This window comes from Hippoglossus stenolepis, chromosome 17 (genome assembly GCF_022539355.2).
Source record: "Hippoglossus stenolepis isolate QCI-W04-F060 chromosome 17, HSTE1.2, whole genome shotgun sequence".
Lineage (NCBI taxonomy): Eukaryota > Metazoa > Chordata > Actinopteri > Pleuronectiformes > Pleuronectidae > Hippoglossus > Hippoglossus stenolepis.
In genome coordinates this window covers 2,916,045-2,935,011 of record NC_061499.1, presented here as the reverse complement: position 1 = coordinate 2,935,011, position 18,967 = coordinate 2,916,045, and the positions used below count along the sequence as shown (strand labels likewise).

At 44.0% G+C, this 18,967-nt stretch overlaps 2 protein-coding genes across 4 annotated transcripts in view; one reads left to right on the top strand and one right to left on the bottom strand.

Moving 5' to 3' along the window:
- The window catches only part of cdc42se1 (CDC42 small effector 1), an 18,051-nt gene extending 5,770 nt beyond the window's left edge, over positions 1–12,281 (bottom strand). For both annotated transcript variants that reach the window (XM_035182366.2, XM_035182367.2), the window contains exons 1-3: positions 12,163–12,281; positions 5,584–6,001; positions 4,880–4,984 (exon numbers count right to left, since the gene is read on the bottom strand). In XM_035182366.2, coding sequence (XP_035038257.1) covers positions 4,880–4,984; positions 5,584–5,733 — 255 coding nt within the window. In that variant the 5' untranslated portion in view covers positions 5,734–6,001; positions 12,163–12,281. The remainder of the gene's footprint in view (positions 1–4,879; positions 4,985–5,583; positions 6,002–12,162) is intronic.
- A 2,384-nt stretch (positions 12,282–14,665) lies between these two features.
- On the top strand, positions 14,666–17,838 carry mllt11 (MLLT11 transcription factor 7 cofactor). Of its 2 annotated transcripts, none has more exons than XM_035182368.2 (3): positions 14,666–14,776; positions 16,614–16,789; positions 17,016–17,838. In XM_035182368.2, the coding sequence occupies exons 2-3, from the start codon at positions 16,622–16,624 to the stop codon at positions 17,106–17,108; spliced, it is 261 nt and encodes an 86-aa protein (XP_035038259.1). In that variant the 5' UTR covers positions 14,666–14,776; positions 16,614–16,621; the 3' UTR covers positions 17,109–17,838. The 2 variants fall into 2 exon arrangements, with proteins under 2 accessions (XP_035038259.1, XP_035038260.1); XM_035182369.2 differs by lacking the exon at positions 14,666–14,776 and adding an exon at positions 16,384–16,407.
- The last annotated feature ends 1,129 nt before the right edge of the window (positions 17,839–18,967 follow it).

Sequence of the window (18,967 nt, the reverse complement as noted above, 5' to 3'; positions counted from 1 at the left end):
CCCGGTGGCCGGTGGCTCTGTGGTTAGGGATGGTTGTCATGGTGACGTTGAGGATGCTGACATGGACGTGGACTCTGACTGTGAAACTGGGTCAGTTGTAGGAAGCGCTTCTCAGAGCATTGATTTGTATTCTCTGGAGGAGATTAATATTTTCCTAGATGATACATTTGGGAAAACAGTGAATGTGAGAGATTTTTTCCCAGATATTGGAAAGTTCATTCAGTCAGTTACCACATTACAAAAGGTGGTGGGGCTGAATCTATTAGATGAAAAGAAACGTTACCGCCTAAAGAAATTAGTCACCGGGGTAAGGAAAGGGTTAAAGGTACCAAACACAAAAATGTTAAAAAAGATGAAAGCGTCAAAATAAAGATGTTCTTAAATCACTGGGTGTTTCACTGTTGTTGTTTGCTGTTCTCTCTCTTCTATCTTCCCATGCAGGGTCTAAGGGTAGCATCATTAAATATGAACGGGGGCAGAGATGCAAAGAAGAGAGCTGTGTTAGCGGAAACAATTAAGCAGAAGAGACTTGATGTTATGTTTCTCCAAGAAACACATACTGACAGTCTCAATGAGATTGATTGGGGCTTATGGTGGGGTGGACAGCATGTCCTCAGCCATGGGACAAATATAAGTGCAGGAGTTGCCATTCTCTTTTCTACAATAGCAAACGTAAATATAATCTCTCACTCAGAAATAATTCAAGGCAGAATCCTGATTGTAAAAGCTGAAGTACAAGATTTTAAATTCAGTTTTATTAATATTTATGCACCCAATCAAGGCTCTGAGCGGGAAAGAGTTTTTAAAATTTTAAACGAAACACTAAGTGGCATAGACCAGGAGGAATGTATTGTGTTGGGTGGAGACTGGAACTGCTGCACAGATTTTAAGTTAGACAGGACGGGGTGGAGCCACATGTTCAGTCATCTCTGCTTTTATCTGAGATCGTAACAAAAGTAGATCTGGTGGATGTGTGGAGGTTAAGCATCCTTCAGCCCGGCAGTACACCTGGGTCAAAGTTCTAGATGGTAGGATCAGTGCAGCCAGGTTAGACAGGTTTTATCTTTCTGCCGCTTTACTAATCAGGTTTTTAACTGTCAGATCCTCCTGTTGGTTTTACTGATCACCATCTGGTTTTAATGGAGTTTATTTTATCCTCAACAGTAAATCAAAGTCTTTTGGCATTTAACACTAAATTATTGCATGATTTTACTTTTTGTGAGAATTTTAAACTGTTTTGGGCTTTTTGGAAAAATAAGAAAGAAGAGTTTTCCTCCCTTACCCAGTGGTGGGAAGTAGGAAAGGCCCAAATCCGAGTGTTCTGTCAGCAGTACGCAGCCAACTCCACCGTCAAAATAAAAAGAGCCATTAAAAAGCTAGAGGAGGAGATCAGAAACCTGGAAGCTGTCCCAGCCACACAAAGCAACGGGCAGGATGCAGAACGGCTCAAAACCAAGAGACAGGATTTAAGCTCCTTTTTACATGAAAGAGCCAAAGGAGCCTTGGTCAGAGCCCGCTTCACTAAACTACATGATATGGACGCTCCGACCACCTTCTTCTTTAACTTAGAGAAGTCGGTGGCTCGGAGGAAACAGATGGTGTCTCTGCGGCTCCCAGACGGAGAAGTGACCACAGAACCGGCTAGGATGAGGAAGCATGCAGTAGAGTTCTACTCAGAGCTGTTCAGAGCAGTTCACTGTGATGTGGACTCTGCTGCAGAGCTGCTAGAAGGACTTCCTCAGCTGAGTCCTGAAGAACAGGATACACTAAACTCTGACATCACCTTAGAGGAGCTGACCGCGGCTGTGTCGCAGATGGCGTCCGGAAAGGCCCCTGGAGTGGATGGATTACCTTCAGATTTTTAAAACATTTCTGGGGTGTTTTGGGAGGAGACATTTTAGACATTTTTAGGAGTGTTTTAAAAAGGGACACTTCCTACTTCCTGTCGACGCTGCAGTTCTCTCTGCTGCCTAAGAAGAAGGAGATCTTAGCCTTTAAAGAACTGAGACCAGTGGCCCTTTTATGCACAGACTATAAGATCCTCTCCAAGGTTTTATCCAACAGACTGAAGACCTGCATCGAACAGCTGATCAACCCAGATCAATGTTACTGTGTGCCTGACAGATCCATGCTGGACAATCTGTTTTAATAAGAGATGTGTGATGTGTGTAAATTATATAATGTAAATGTGGGTATTATTTCAATTGATCAAGAAAAGCCTTTGACCGTGTGGATCACGATTTTTATTTTCAACCTTGCAGGCTTTTGGTGTTCGGGGGTTCTGTCCTGGGTCAAGCTGCTGTATAGTGGGGCTAGCTGTGTGGTGAAGGTGGGGGAGGGCTGAGCTGTCCTGTGCCCGTCACGAGAGGCATCAGGCAGGGCTGCCCCATCTCAGGACAACTGTACAGCATCGCCATCGAGCCTCTTCTGTGCAGGTTGAGGAGCAGGCTGAGGGGTCTCTCTCTGCCGGGGCTGGCTCACAACCCTCCTGTGGTCGTCTCAGCTTATGCTGATGATGTTAATGTTTTTATCCATGACCAGCATGATGTCCAGCAACTTCAGGAAAGTCTGGTCTTTTATGGGAGAGCCTCTTCAGCCAGAGTCAACTGGGAGAAGAGTGAGGGGTTTTTAATGGGTCAGTGGAGGCCAGGGACTGAGCCTGGTCTTCCTGGAAGTCTCCGGTGGGGAAGGGATGGATTAAAAGTTCTGGGAGTCCATTTAGGAAGTGAGGGCTTTCAGAGGCAGAACTGGGAGGGGGTGCTGGAAAAGGTGGAAGCGAAGTTGTCTAAATGGAAATGGTTGCTACCTTATCTGTCCTACAGGGGAAGAGTTCTGATAGTGAATAACTTGGTCGCCTCGTCTCTTTGGCACAGACTTATTGTGTTGGTGCCACCTCCAGGTCTGGTTGAAGATGTGCAGCGTCGCCTGGTGAAGTTCTTCTGGTCTGGTCAGCACTGGCTGAGGGCAGCGGCCCTGTATCTCCCTGTGGCAGAGGGAGGTCAGGGTCTCATTGACATTGTGTCCAGAACTGCGGCCTTCAGACTGCAGACGGTGCAGAAGCTGCTGTACGGCTGTGGTCTCTGCTGGTTGGCTCCTGCTCGTCTGCTGCTCAGACAAGCTGGCGGCTGGGGCTGGACAAACAGTTATTTCTGATCTCATCAACTGAAGCTGACCTGACTGGACTGACACCGTTCTACAGCTCGGTGGTGAACGCCTGGCAGACGCTGGAGGTCAAGCGGACTCCTGACCCCAGACCGGGGATATGGCTGTTTGAGGAGCCGCTCTTCCACAATGATTTCCTGAGAACCGACACCTTTTCCTCTGCAACACTGAGAAGTAAGTTTGTTGAGGCTGGCATCATCAAACTGGGCCACCTCACAAAGACATCCTGGGAAACACTCTGTGACGTCACCAACATCAGGTCCTCCAGAGTTCTGAAGAGAATCGTGGAAGAAATGTTGCAGTCCCTGTCTGTGCCACTGAGAGCGTTTGCTGAAAATCGTACTCTAGCTGACCAATGGGATGATGACTGTGAGTACCTGTTTCCCTCTCTGATCGTCAGCCCTGCTGCTGACGGGTGGCGAGAGGAGAGTGGACTGCTTCTTTCCTTCAAAACACCGGTGCTGGGTAGTTTCAGCTCTTGTGGGAAGAAGCAGCTTTATGTCAGCTGTGTGAAGGTGCTGAACCTTCGCTCTCTGGCTGGAGTCAAGGAGACGAGGTGGACTGAGGTTTTTGCTGCAGGCTGCACCCCCGAAGGCAGGTGGAGGGTCCTGTATAAACCTCCTGTTGAGAAACGGGTGGGTGACCTCCAGTGGAGGATTATACATGGAGCTTTAGCTACAAACAGACACAGAGCTCACCTGGACCCGAGCACTGGGGAGGGATGTGGTTTCTGTGGTGATAGGGAGACGGTAGAGCACCTGGTGGTGACCTGTCCTCGATTAGAGGTTTTATTTAGACAACTGCAGCAGTGGGTGGAGGCTCTGGGGGAGAACTTCTCTCTCCCGTTGTTTGTTTTTGGGCCTAAATGCCACAAAGGAAACAGAGCAACACTCGTCTTAGTCAACTTCCTGTTCGGTATGGCTAAACTGGCCACCTGGAAGAGCAGGAAGAACCAGATGTTGGGTGAAGGCTGGACAGATGTGGAGAAGTGCTTGAAGGTTTGGTAGCAACTCGCCTGAGAGTAGAACACGCCTTCTACAGCCTGACCAGTAACCTGGAAGCTTTCAAGTGTCAGTGGGGGATCAGACAGGTTCTATGTTCAGTAGAGGAGGACGGTTCACTGGTCCTTCATTTTTAAACTCCGTGTGTGTGTGTGTGTGACAGGTAGTTTTCTTTTTTTAAATATGATCTGATTGAAGTGTTATTTATTTTTTGCTGATGCATGAAATGATCTAAATAAAAGTTATCTTAAAAGTCAAAAAAAAGTCTCTCTCTCTCTCTCTCTCTCTCTCTCTCTCTCTTTCTCTTTCTTTCTCTTTCTCTTTCTCTCTCTGTGTCTCTCTCTCTCTGACTCTGTCTCTCTGTCTCTCTCTCTCTCTCTCTCTCTTGTCTCTCTCTCTCTCTGACTCTCTCTCTCTGTCTCTCTCTCTGTCTCTCTCTCTCTCTCTTGACTCTGTCTCTCTGTCTCTCTCTCTCTCTCTCTCTGTCTCTCTCTCTCTCTCTGACTCTCTCTCTCTTGCCCTCTCTCTCTCTCTCTTTCTCTTTATCTCTCTCTCTCTCTCTCTCTCTGTCTCTCTTTCTCTCTGTCTCTCTCTCTCTCTCTCTCTCTCTCTCTCTCTCTGTCTCTTTCCTTTATCTCTCTCTCTCTCTGTCTCTCTGTCTCTCTCTGTCTCTGTCTCTCTCTCTGTGTCTCTCACACACACTCGTATCCTCTCACCGGCTGCAGACCCTCTGCCATCTCTCCAGAGCCGATGTGTGTGAGGTGGATGAAGTTTGTCGGCTCTCCGATCATCGTGCGATCAATCTTCCTCCTCTTCTTCTTCTACGCACACACATTAGACACAATGTAAAAAGAGTAAAATCTTTAATGTTTAGTTTTAGCAGGACAGTATTTTGATTTGAGGTTTTTCAGAATAAAAGTGCTGCGTTCAGGGACAGTCTGAGCTCTGTCAGACCCTGAACGCCTCATTAAAATCTCCTCTGCTGCAGTTCAGGTGAAGCATCACAGATTTAATGACGTTTGTCAGGGTTTAGGAACCAAACCTCTGACCTTTGACCTGCTCCGCTCTCGTTAACTCAAAGTGACTTCTGTCGTTTGTTAATGTTCGTTAGTGATGCTCAAACTCTTACACGGTCATCATCACTAACGACAACATCCTCATATGATGATATTTATCACAGCTGTTTATACAGAGACAAGAAGACAGAGCTCGAAGGAGTGGGTTCCTGTCCTTATATCTTTGTGAGGGCATTTTGTTGTGATGGTTAAGGTTAGGGTAAAGGTTAGTGTCCTCACTGAGACAGAAGTACAAACGTGTGTGTGTGTGTGTGTGTGTGTGTGTGTGTGTGTGTGTGTGTGTGTGTGTGTGTGTGTGTGTGTGTGTGTGTGTGTGTGTGTGTGTGTGTGTGTGTGTGGCTCACAGGTGTTGGTTTAGCCACCACACAGCAGCCCATCTTATGCCAGAAGTCGCTCATGCTGATGCTCCGCCTCTCCAGCTGCCAGCTGCTGCTCTCTGCTGCCGCTCTGCAGGCCGGATGAAGAGCTGCAGCCTGACGGTAATCCTGGGGCATTCAGTCGAACGAGCTGCACCGACGCTGACACTCAGAGAAACAAAACCCTGAAAGTAACAGACTCCGACCAAACACTGGACTCCAGGAAGGTAAAACAATTCTAAAAAAGATTCCACAAGTTCTGACAGGAACAAAAACTGTACTGACTAGATCCTGGAGAAAAGAATCTAGAAACTGTTCGATCCAGTGATGTTTTTTGTTACAGGCAGATGAAAAACAATAAATCCAGAATTAACGTTTAAAATCCAGAAAGAGCCTCAGGTTTGATCTGTGGAGACAGAAAATGAAAAACACTTTTGATTCTTGTTTGATTGTCAACACAGTGAAGATTTGTGATCTTTTGGTTTTGTATTAAGTTGTTTTTTAAACTGTGTGTTTCCGTCGCAGTGAATCACTCGTCTGATGATTCATCACTTTCATGAACCTGCTGCTTGTCATCAATCAATCAAATTTTATTTGTAAAGCCCATTTTCACAAATCCCAGTTTGTCTCATAGGCTTTAACAAGGTGAGACGTCCTCTGTTCTTAACCCTCAACAAGAGTCAAACTACTAAAACCTTTAACAGGGAGAAGAACGTGCTTGTGTCACTTCATCTTTTACATCAGGGTTTGTTCTTTTCTGTCACTCAGAAAAACGAGGAAAAAGTCATCATCATCAGTAAATATATATATATCAAGTGTCCCCACAAAGAAAGAAGAACAGAAACAGCCTGAGAACGTCCACACATGCAGTCTGTGTCTGTGTCTGTCTGTCTGTCTGTCTGTCTGTCTGTCTGTCTGTCTGTCTGTGTCTGTGTCTGTGTCTGTCTGTCTGTCTGTCTGTGTCTGTCTGTCTGTCTGTCTGTCTGTCTGTGTGTGTCTGTGTCTGTCTGTCTGTCTGTCTGTCTGTGTCTGTCTGTCTGTCTGTCTGTCTGTCTGTCTGTCTGTCTGTGTCTGTCTGTCTGTCTGTCTGTCTGTCTGTGTCTGTCTTCTGTGTCTGTCTGTGTCTGTCTGTCTGTCTGTGTCTGTCTGTCTGTCTGTCTGTCTGTGTCTGTCTGTCTGTCTGTCTGTGTCTGTGTCTGTCTGTCTGTGTCTGTCTGTCTGTCGTCTGTGTCTGTCTGTCTGTGTCTGTCTGTCTGTCTGTCTGTGTCTGTCTGTGTCTGTGTCTGTGTCTGTCTGTCTGTCTGTCTGTCTGTCTGTCTGTGTCTGTGTCTGTGTCTGTCTGTGTCTGTCTGTCTGTCTGTCTGTCTGTCTGTCTGTCTGTGTCTGTGTCTGTGCTGTCTGTCTCTGTGTCTGTCTGTCTGTCTCTGTGTCTGTCTGTCTGTCTGTGTTTGTGTGTTTGTGTGTTTGTGTGTTTGTGTCTGTCTCTGTCTCTGTCTGTGTCTGTGTCTGTCTCTGTCTGTGTTTGTGTGTGTGTGTGTGTGTGTGTATTTGTGTGTGTGTGTCTGAGTGTGTGTGTCGGTCTCGGTCTCGCAGGAGAACGTCTGGACCTGCTGAACACATTTCAGCAGGTAAAGAAAGAATGTGAGAGACAGAGAGACATGTCTCGTCTCGCTTCACATTCACAACTAATCTTCAGTGAGGACTTTAACTGTGCAGCCTGACACTCCACTGTCCACTGTCAGAGAGGACAGACAGGGACGTCTCTGCTGAGAGAGGACAGACAGGGACGTCTCTGCTGAGAGAGGACAGACAGGGACGTTCGTCCACGTGGATGAACAGATCCTGGTCCAGTGAGTCATCTCTGCAGTGATTGGTCAGATTGACATGATGTGTCCCACTGAATGAACGCTGACCTCTGACCTTTTCTCTGGTTCCCAACCTGAGGTCGTGACCCACAGACGAGACGGCAGGAGCTGAGATGATCGTCAGCTATTATTAATACTCACACACACACACACACACACAGACACACACACACACACACACACACACACACACACACACACACACACCACACACACACACACACACACACACACACACACACACACTCCTGATTGCTCAGAGGAAGTTTCACAGTAAACTTCATAGTGAACAAACTCTGAGCTTTATTGTGAAATCTAACCTTCATTCTTCTTCCTGTCAGATCCTGTCACCTTGCGTAACTCTGCCACTAGGGGTCTCCCTCTCAGATGTCAGAGGCCAAAGTGATTCAGCCCCTGACGCTTGTTTCTCTGAAAGTTAACATCCAAGCGTCTGATTCAAATACTTAAAACCACCAAGATATAAAAAGTGTCCAATAAAAAATTAAACTGGACAAAGTCTTTGACTCTTCTGAGAAACGCTGACACATGAACAAAGACGATATGACACCACCAACTGGCGACCAAATGAAACGCACTGTTACCTTGATTAAAACTACAGATTTCTGCAGGTTTGAAAATATGAATATTATATATATATATATATAATATAAAACAGATTGAACAATGGTCTTTTATCTTATATTAAACCTTGAACTGAAGAAAGAGAACGAAACAGAAAATAAAGTTGTGATGACATCATGATGACATCACCATCACCTGATCTGTGGTCAGCTGTTCATCAGACTGAAAACAAACAAACGACTGTGAGACAGTGAACGTCACATGATTTAATCAGCTGAAATCTTTATTTAAACTCAGCTGACAAACAAACTGACCTCTGTTCAGACTCAGCTCTGACGCTTACATCACAGATCAAAGTTTAAAGAGACACACCTGTCCAACCAATCAGGAGCCGCCACAAGGTCACATGACTGACACTCCTCAACACAGAATCCTAGAGTGTAAACAAAGATGGATGACACGAAGGCTACAGAAACCGAAGCCAAATTATCTCTATCAGCCCCTGATGGCTAACTGGACTGAAGGTCATTAACCCCGCCTCCTCCATGTTAGCAGATGGGACATGGACAAAACAAAAAAATGTATGGTCTTTATATACAGTCACTGATCATCTTTATATACAGTCACTGATCATCTTTATATACAGTCACTGATCCTCTTTATATACAGTCACTGATCATCTTTATATACAGTCACTGATCATCTTTATATACAGTCACTGATCATCTTTATATACAGTCACTGATCATCTTTATATACAGTCACTGATGGTCTTTATATACAGTCACTGATCCTCTTTATATACAGTCACTGATGGTCTCTATATACAGTCATAACAACATGTGTACAGAAACACCCCACCCCCAGCAGTTGGATTTTGATTGACAGCTGTCACTCCTCCTGTTACCAGGGCGACAGGTCATCTCTGAATCTTAAAGTGATCCATGACAGGGCAGGAAGTGAGAGAGTGGGTCAGAGTGATAGAGAGACCATCAGTAGGTCAGCAGAGAGAGAGAGCAGCTCCACAATGAGCTCTTTTCATTCACATGAAGGAAAAACTTTCCGTGTGGTTCACGGTCTCTGAGAACACAACCGTCACTTTAACTTTAACATGTCAGAGGAAAACAAGACTTCTTCAGCTGCTTCACTTTTTAAAACTGAAAATACAAACGTGGTAATAAAACTCTATTTTAGATCATTTTATTCTATTTGGTAGTTTTAGTTTTATTTGTGCTAATTCTCTAAATGTTGCTATAAAATAAAGTGTATTATTATTATTGGAGAAGTTCCGCGCTGTCTGAACACTTCATTCAGATGAGTGTGATGTCATCAGCTGCTGGAGCTTCTGTTGTAAATGTTCAAGTGTTTTATAAAATGAGCAGGTTGGGGATTGTGTTCTCTGCTGCTGTGAAGGTTAAATCCACATAAACAAACACCGAAGTCAGACAACAGACGCCATGAGTGAGCTGCCCAGACACTGACGACTTCCTGTGAAACTCCACGTCTCCAGGACGACAAAGTGAAAAACACAGAGTCAGTCCTAAAGACATCAACATCAAGAATGGACATCCAGAAACATCGAGAAACTTCCAGAAACATCGAGAAACTTCCAGAAACATCGAGAAACTTCCAGAAACATCAAGAAACTTCAAGAAACATCGAGAAACAAGTCTTCTTCAATACAGCTGATGTTCATTTCGTAAACTATGATCCATTTACAGTAAAATAGACCATAAATCTCCGGATGTAATGGGGGGGGATACCACAGTGTGATTGACAATGTATTGAAGTACTGTCCAATGAGTGCAGGTGTAGGTGGGGCTTGTCCCCGAGCTCTCAGTCAGGCTCCACCCCCTGCTCCTCCAAATATGGTTACTTCTGCTTTCAAAAAACCAAGATGGCGCTGAACACAATGTCAAACTGAGGCTTCAGAACATCAGCTAACAAACCAACGGTAATGTTATAATGACGGTTGTTAGTTGCTGCTGATGTCAATCAATCAAATTGTATCTGTATTGTCTCATATTCACAAATCACAGTTTGTCTCATAGATCTTAACAAGGAGCAACATCCTCTGTTCTTAAAGGTCCAGTGTGTAAGATTCAAGTGAAAGGTTCTATCGGCAGAACATTTATATAAAATAATCCTAGTGATGTTTTCACTTGTGTTTCATCTAAATTGTACAAATTGTTGTTTTCTTTACCCTAGAATGGGCCCTTTATTTAAAAAAAAAAATATTTAAATACTTTATGTTTCAATACTTTAATGGAAAAGTGTGTCAAAGTATTTATACATAAGAAAATGTCTGATAGAGATGAAAGGAGCAGCAAAGGTCTAACACTGGTCTAACACTGGTCTAACACTGGTCTAACACCAGTCTAACACTGGTCTTACACCAGTCTAACACCGGTCTAACACTGGTCTAACACCGGTCTAACACTGGTCTAACACTGGTCTAACACTGGTCTAACACTGGTAACACGGTCTAACACTGTCTAACACTGGGCTAACACTGGTCTAACACCAGTCTAACACGGTCTAACACCAGTCTAACACTGGTCTTACACTGGTCTAACACTGGTCTAACACCGGTCTAACACCAGTCTAACACCAGTCTAACACTGGTCTAACCCTGGTCTAACACTGGTCTAACACTGGTCTAACACTGGTCTAACACCAGTCTAACACCGGTCTAACACCAGTCTAACACTGGTCTTACACCAGTCTAACACTGGTCTAACAGTCTAACACCAGTCTAACACCAGTCTAACACTGGTCTAACCTGGTCTAACACTGGTCTAACACCAGTCTAACACTGGTCTAACACCGGTCTAACACTGGTCTAACACTGGTCTAACACTGGACTAACACTGGTCTAACACTGGTCTAACACTGGTCTAACACTGGTCTAACACCGGTCTAACACCGGTCTAACACGGTCTAACACTGGTCTAACACTGGTCTAACACTGGTCTAACACTGGTCTAACACCAGTCTAACACTGGTCTAACACTGGTCTAACACTGGTCTAACACCAGTCTAACACCAGTCTAACACCAGTCTAACACTGGTCTTACACCAGTCTAACACCGGTCTAACACTGGTCTAACACCAGTCTAACACCGGTCTAACACTGGTCTAACACTGGTCTAACACTGGTCTAACACCAGTCTAACACTGGTCTAACACTGGTCTAACACTGGTCTAACACTGGTCTAACACTGGTCTAACACCAGTCTAACCCTGGTCTGGTCTAACACCGGTCTAACACTGGTCTAACACCAGTCTAACACTGGTCAAACACCAGTCTAACACTGGTCTGGTCTAACACTGGTCTAACACTGGTCTGGTCTAACACCAGTCTAACACCGGTCTAACACCAGTGTAACACTGGTCTAACACTGGTCTAACACTGGTCTAACACCAGTCTAACACCGGTCTAACACCAGTGTAACACTGGTCTAACACTGGTCTAACACTAGTCTAACACAGTCTAACACCAGTCACACCGGTCTAACACCAGTGTAACACTGGTCTAACACGGTCTAACAGTGTAACACTGGTCTAACACTGGTCTAACACTGGTCTAACACCAGTCTAACACCGGTCTAACACCAGTGTAACACTGGTCTAACACCGGTCTAACACTGGTCTGGTCTAACACCAGTCTAACACCGGTCTAACACCAGTGTAACACTGGTCTAACAACAGACACAGACAAGCTTTAAATTCACAGATTCTTATTTTATGTGTTTCTTTAAAAGGATCATTTGAAGTAAAAAGGTCAAATATTTGACCCTTTTCTTTGTTGAACGTAATAATAAACAGAAAATCTGTGGTTTAGAGCAAAAATCTTTCAGACATTTTTCAGTTTTCTGATGCTTCACTTCATCAATAGAGACAATATCTGTTAGTAACAGACCCATTTAAATGGCCACAAGTCTGCGGACACAGCTTGTCCATGAGTTGAAAATGTCCGTTTTGTTTTTATCAACACACACTGGTGTCAAAGTTCAGCCGTGTGTTTTGTGTCAATGTGTAATGAAAGAGGAAAGTGAGGTCAAAGTTCATTTTAAAGATTTTAAAGCAGGTTTAATAGAAACAGAAGCAGCAGACTCACCAGAGACGAACAGACCAACACAACGACTCAGACTGAAAAAATGAAAAGTGAAAAACGGTCACTGAGATCATTCACAGCTCCAGTTCTCTGTCAGTGTCTCTCTCTCTCTCTCTCTCTCTGAGGTGTGGCCCCGAACAGGAAACCCATCCTCCCCCTCCTCCTCCTCTGTTCCTGGTCACACAGCGCCTCCTGCTGCCTGACACACAGCTGCTCCATCAACACCACTAACAGAAGTCACGTCAGTAACATGTGTTGATGAGACTTTAATGTGATAAAGAGGGAGAAGAGGAAGGAGCAGCTGGGAAGAGAAGAGAATGTGTCCCCGACATTCTAGACCTTCAGCAGCAGAACTAAGACAAACCTGGACCGGCTCGAACTATAACTTTATCGTAAAGGAAGGTTTGAATCTTCAACGTACAGAGGGAGTCTGCCTCCACAACTGAAGCTGAGATGATTCCACAGGAGAGGAGCTTGGTGCTGAAGCTCTGGCTCCTCCTCTGCTTTAGAGACTTTAGGGACAACAGCCTGAATTCTGGGAGCTCAGGGCTCTAGTGGTGATAAGGTACGATGAGCTCTTTAAGGTTTGATGCTGCCATATTATTAATGTAGGTGAGGAGGAGGGTTTTAAATTCTAAATGTAACAGGAAGCCAGTGTAGTGAAGCTAACACAGGAGACATGTGGTCTCTGGTCCTGGTTCTCTTCAGGACACGTGCTGCAGCATTTAGGACAAGCTGCAGAGTCTTTAACGACTTCCTGCTGGAGCCTGAGAATAAGGAATTACAATAATCACGTCTGGATGGAACAAAGGCGTGGACTCGTTCTTCTGCATCTTTTTGAGACATGATGTTTGAGATGTTAAACCAGTGAAAGAAGGCGGTCCTAGAAATTTGTTTTAAATAAGAATCAAAGGACAAATCAGGATCAAAGATGATTCCTGACTGTTTCACTGGAAGCAAGGGGAATGTTGTCTAGCGCAGCTTCATCATTAGATCATTTATCTCTAACGTGTTTCGGGCCAAGTATGAGAACCTCTGTTTTATCTGAGTTTAATAAGAGAAAATTACAGCTCATCCAGGTTTTTATGTCCTTGAGACATGTTTGGAGTTTAGTTAATTGATGACACTGTTCAGGTTTTATTATAACTGGGCATCATCTGCATAGCAGTAGACATTTACTGAGTGTGTCCTGATAATGTTTCCTAGTGGAAGCATATATAATGAGAATAAAATTGGGCCGAGCACAGAGCCCTGTGGAACACCGTGGTTAACTTTGGTGCGCACAGATGACTCATCATTAATTTAGACGAATTGGAAACGATCTGAAAAATAAGATTTAAACCAGTTTAGGGCGGTTCCTTTAATGCTAATGAACTGTTCTAGTCTCTGTAATAAAATGTGATGGTCAATAGTGTTGAATGCTGCACTGAGATCTAACAGGACGAGGACAGACACAAACATCTGAAGCTATTAGAAGCTCATTAGTGACTTTAACCAAGGCTGTCTCCGTGCTGTGATTGGCTCTAAACCCCGACTGAAAGTCTTCACATTACTTTCCTGGAGAAACTCTCACAGCTGATTGGCTACAACCTTCTCAGGAGTTTAGACAGGAAGGGGAGGTTGGATATCGGTCTGTAGTTGAAAACCTTCGGGTCCAGGGTGGTTGTTTGAGAAGGGGTTTGATTACAGCTAGTTTAAAGGACTGTGGTACATCCTGATGATAATGACAGATTGATTGTGTTCAGTAACGAACTGTCAATTAGGGGCAGAATTTCTTCAAGTCATTTTGTAGGAATGGGATCTAAGATACAAGTTGTTGGTTTAGAACATGAGATTATTCTGGTCAGCTGATCAAGGCTGATCAGAGAGAAGCTGTCAAAAATAATCAGTAAAAGATTCTCAGCAGTTTCTGAGATTTCTGTGCTTGGTGATGTATTAGTGACAATTGAGGGCAGGAGATGGTTGATTGTTTTTGTTCATAAAGATATTGCTCTTCAGGGATGGAGGGATACTGGGTTCGGTGGAGGTGTGACTCTCTGTCAGCTCCAGAGCTGAAGAGAAACCTGGGGTCGTTTTTATTTTCTTCTATTAATGTGGAGTAGCAGGCAGCTCTTGCTTTGTGGAGCCTTCTTATAAACTTTAACACTATTCTTCCAGGCGAGGAGATATTCAACACGGTTGTGATTGTAATTTGGAAATTATTTCCTTAAATTTAGCTACAGCACTATCAGGTAGACATCTAGAAAAGGAGTTTTTCATTAATGGCATGTTATCTATATATAATAATAAGAAATAATGAGAAATCAAAGGTTATTAAATGAAGGTCTGATAGAACAGGATCATGTGGAATCACGATTAGATGTTTTGACACCATGATAGAACAAGTGTGTGGTCACAACAATGGGTTGTGAGTCTAATATTGAACTAAATCATTACCATTGTCAACATGTATATTAAAGTCACAGACAATAATAACTTGTTTCAGGTTTAATAAGAAGTTTTAGTCTGAAACACAGACCGTGCTGTGTTTTATTTTGAAAGGTGTAACAGGAAGTGATCCAGTGATTGACGCAGGAGAAGCTGCAGCAGCGGAACAAAGAAGAAGAGACAGAAAAAGGTAAAAACTACGTTTCTCTGCCGCCATCTTTTATCTTCTACTGTTTCTGTGTTACATCTGGTCCCGGTAACCGTCTCTGCTGTCGAGTCCCGCCGCGCCTTCAGTCCCGGTAAACCCGGTAAACCCGTTAAACCCGTTAAAACCGGTAAAAACCCGTTAAAACCCGTTAAAACCGACGTTCGACTGAAACACCAACATGTTCCGGATTCTTTGTGGTAAAGCGGATTTACCGCCTGAATCAGTTCGAGCCCCGGGCAACGCCTATAACATCCATCCAATAATAACCACACCTATCACCAATAGTGACGCCATTTTATCAGGAGAGACAGACAGACAGAGAGACAGACAGACATACAGAGAGACAGAGAGACAGACAGACGGAGAGACAGAGAGAGAGAGAGAATACAGAGAGAGAGAGACAGACGGAGAGAGAGAGAGAGAGAGAATACAGAGAGAGACACAGAGAGAGAGACAGACAGAGAGAGAGAGAGACAGACGAACAGAGGAGAGAGACAGAGGGACAGACAGACGGAGAGAGAGAGAGAGAGACAGAGAGAGAGACAGACGGAGAGAGAGAGACATACAGAGAGGGACAGAGAGAGAGAGAGAGAGAGCAGAGAGAGAGAGACAGACAGAGAGAGAGAGAGAGAGAGAGACAGAGAAAGAAGAGAGAGACAGAGAGACATACAGAGAGACAGAGAGAGAGAGAGACAGAGAGAGAGAGAGAGACAGAGAGACAGACAGACGGAGAGAGAGAGAGACATACAGAGACAGAGAGAGAGACAGACAGAGAGAGAGAGAGAGACAGAGAGAGAGAGACATACAGAGAGACAGACAGAGAGAGAGAGACAGAGAAAGAAGGAGAGACAGATAGACAGACAGAGACGGAGAGACAGACGGAGAGAGAGACATACAGAGAGAGAGAGACAGAGAGAGACAAGCGGAGAGAGAGAGACAGAGAGAGACAGACAGAGAGTTACAGAGAGACAGAGAGAGACAGACAGAGAGAGAGAGAGACAGACGGACAAGAGAGAGAGACAGAGGGACAGAGAAAGGAAGGAGAGACAGACGGACAAGGAGAGAGAGACAGAGGGACAGAGAGAAAGAGGAGAGACAGACGGAGAGTGACAGACAGACAGAATAGAAAGACAGGAGCTGTGATGGTCCTTCAGGTCAGAGGACACAGCTTCTTCCTAGTCTGTCCACCAGTTGTCTAATCTGTCCATCCAGTCTCTTCCTGTCAGCTGCTATCATCAAACCACAGTCACAGAGTGTTCAGCAGCGCCCCCTGTAGTGTCCTGAGCACATATTAATATGTCCAACGACAAACAGGGACGTCAACAATCCACATCTGGATCTATTAATAATCATCATTTTAAAAACAGGAAGCATTTGAACTGATGTTGATCACCATGGTAACAGCTGAAGCATCAGATCAGGTTCATGTTTTTATTTCAGAATAAAGTGTTTTGTGTTCTGTCCTGTTTCAATAAAGTTAGTGTTGAAGTTCCAGACGGAGGTTGTGTGTCAGCGTCACTGCTGTAAACAGCTCACACTAAAAATACAACGTTGAAAATAACCTGAAGGAACTGCTCCGTCTTCACTGGACCAGAATTATTTCTCTTCTTCACGTAAATAAAATGTTTAATCTGTCGCCACGTGTTTGAAAACTTGAAGCTGAGAAATATTCAGATACAAATGATAAGTTTTCTCTCGTCTACGAGTCAAAGTTCACCAGAAAACGTGTGAATTGTTTTGTACCTGCGGAGCCACGCTGTGCACAAAACATATCTGTTGACGTTAGAGAACCTTCTGCTAACGTCTGTTCCTGTCTCAGGTTTAAAGATGAAGGAGAAGTCAAACAGCCAATACGAGTCCTTCCACTTCTGGAGGCAGCCAATCCCAGCCCTCGATCTGTCCGAGCTGGAGGATCTAGGTTTGACTGACGGTCAGTCGACCAATGGCAGAAAAGGAAAAGACAAGCCGTCCAAACTTAGGCGTCAGAACGAGGAGGTGAGAGGACGACTTTACTTTGAGTGTTTGATCCCCTGACTTCATGTGTGTTGATTAATCTGCCAACGAGAATCAGTTTTATTCATGTTTTAGTCGTATTTAAAACATCTACGTCTTCATTACAAAACCACTTTGTTCTGCTGCCAGCAGGTGGGGCTGTGACTCACCTGTCACCAGGTTTGATTCCTGTTCGTGTTGACACCGTCTTCTCTTCTTCTCTCCACAGACGAAGCTGCAGGAGTTTTCCTCCTTTAACTACTGGAGATCTCCAATCGCTGAGGTGGACGCTCTGCTCGCCGACCTCAACCTGCTGCTGTGAGAGTGGCCTCAACTGACCTCTGACCCCCTGACCTGTGACCCCAGACTACATGTCCCCAGACCACCTCTCACCAGCCTCACTTGATCTGTGACCCCGGATCCTGGATTAGTCTCTTGCTCCAGCTTGAAGTTTTTCTTTAGAAGCATTTACAGAACATTTGTGTTTTTTAGTGAATTCGTCAGAAAATTAAAAACCAGAGTCTGCAGAGACTGGTCCTGGTCCTGGTTCAGATTCATGTTCTGGTCCTGGTTCAGATTCTGGTTCAGATTAGCGTCCGTCAGCTTCGTGCTCACTCTGACCCAGTGGTGTATGAAGATGCATCACACTCACTGAAGATGTGATGATGTCATAGTGAAGAACTGATGGAACAGGAAGTGGATCACAGGAAGAGGAAATCATGACATCATCGGGTCTCCGTTATGAATGTGATGCACCTCTCGAGTATTTGTCCATGTCTGATCAATAATTTATCATTATCACTTTATTTCAGATAATGACCCGAATGTTCTTCATTGTCACATAAATTATTTATTTATTAGACGAGTTCTACCTGTGAGACGTTTCATCAGTTTCTATTTGTGCCTTTTTTCTTTTCACCTTCAGCTGCTTTGTTCAGTCGTCTTGATTATTTATTGATTTCTCATGCTGCTGTTTGACCCACTTTGAGAAAGTCCTGTCAGAATGTAATGTTCACACTCACCAATAAAACGTCATTGATTGCTCGACATCACTTTGATCTCTGATCGGTTTCTTCTGAAATACATCAAGCTTCTAAAACAGTGAAAACACATTAGAACTGGAAACCTGTGATTTCACTGGATCCAGTTTAATGTGAAGTGATGCTACTGTAAATTAAAATATGGTTAAACATCAAACTGTAAAACTAAAACAAAGGTTTTAATATTAAAATAATTATAGAACAAACTTTGTTTTTGCTGCAGATTAAAAAAAAGTTTATCATGCATCTATGACAATCGCATCAGGAAAATATTAGAAAATGTACTTAAACGAAAAAATTAAAAGTATGTCTTTATTTGTATTTGAAATTCTTTCAGAAATAACAAATTTAAACTTTGAAGATCTGATTTAAGTATTTTTCTTCCATTGATCCTGTGACGTTCCCAGGGCTGATGGGATATGTAGTTCTGTCTACTCCCAGGTGGACGTGTCCTGTGATTTGACACTGATCAATAAATATAATCAATCACAATCATGAGTTGACGTAAAAAATTATAATTGTGTGTTTTATTAATGATCAATACTAATAAACGGCTGCAGGGCTGCAGGTGAACTGTAGGGGGCGCGCTGACGTCGGGACCCACCCACACCGAGGTCAACCTCTCTGGCTCCTGTTCCGGTGTCGCAGAGCCGCCATCTTGTTTTCACATAAGCCCCTCCCCCTGCAGGTGAGCACCTGTCACCGCCTCAGTGACGTCATCCGAAGCTGCTTTAGCTTCCCTTGCTAACAGTCTGTACAAGCTAACGGCTAACAAAGCTAGCTGCTAAAAAAGCGCGTCAAATGACACGAAGGAATGAGCACACCTCCTGTTTGGAGTTTCAACATAAAATACAGATTGAGAGAGTATATGCAATGAGCTGCATTCAAAAGCAAAGAACCTGATTCAGATGTAAATAACTGCACTGGTTCGTTAATTTATCATAAATCAACTGTCACTAGTCATTGCTGGATATAACCAGAGTAACAGAGTTGAGGAGCTTTAACGTCACAAAGTACAACACGTTAACTTCTGCTCCACACAAATATTATGCCACTGATATATTATTTTAATTACATCTTCAAGCCAAACTATTCTTTATCTAATGTTAAAATCTTTGTGAACTGATTTTTTACTTTTCTG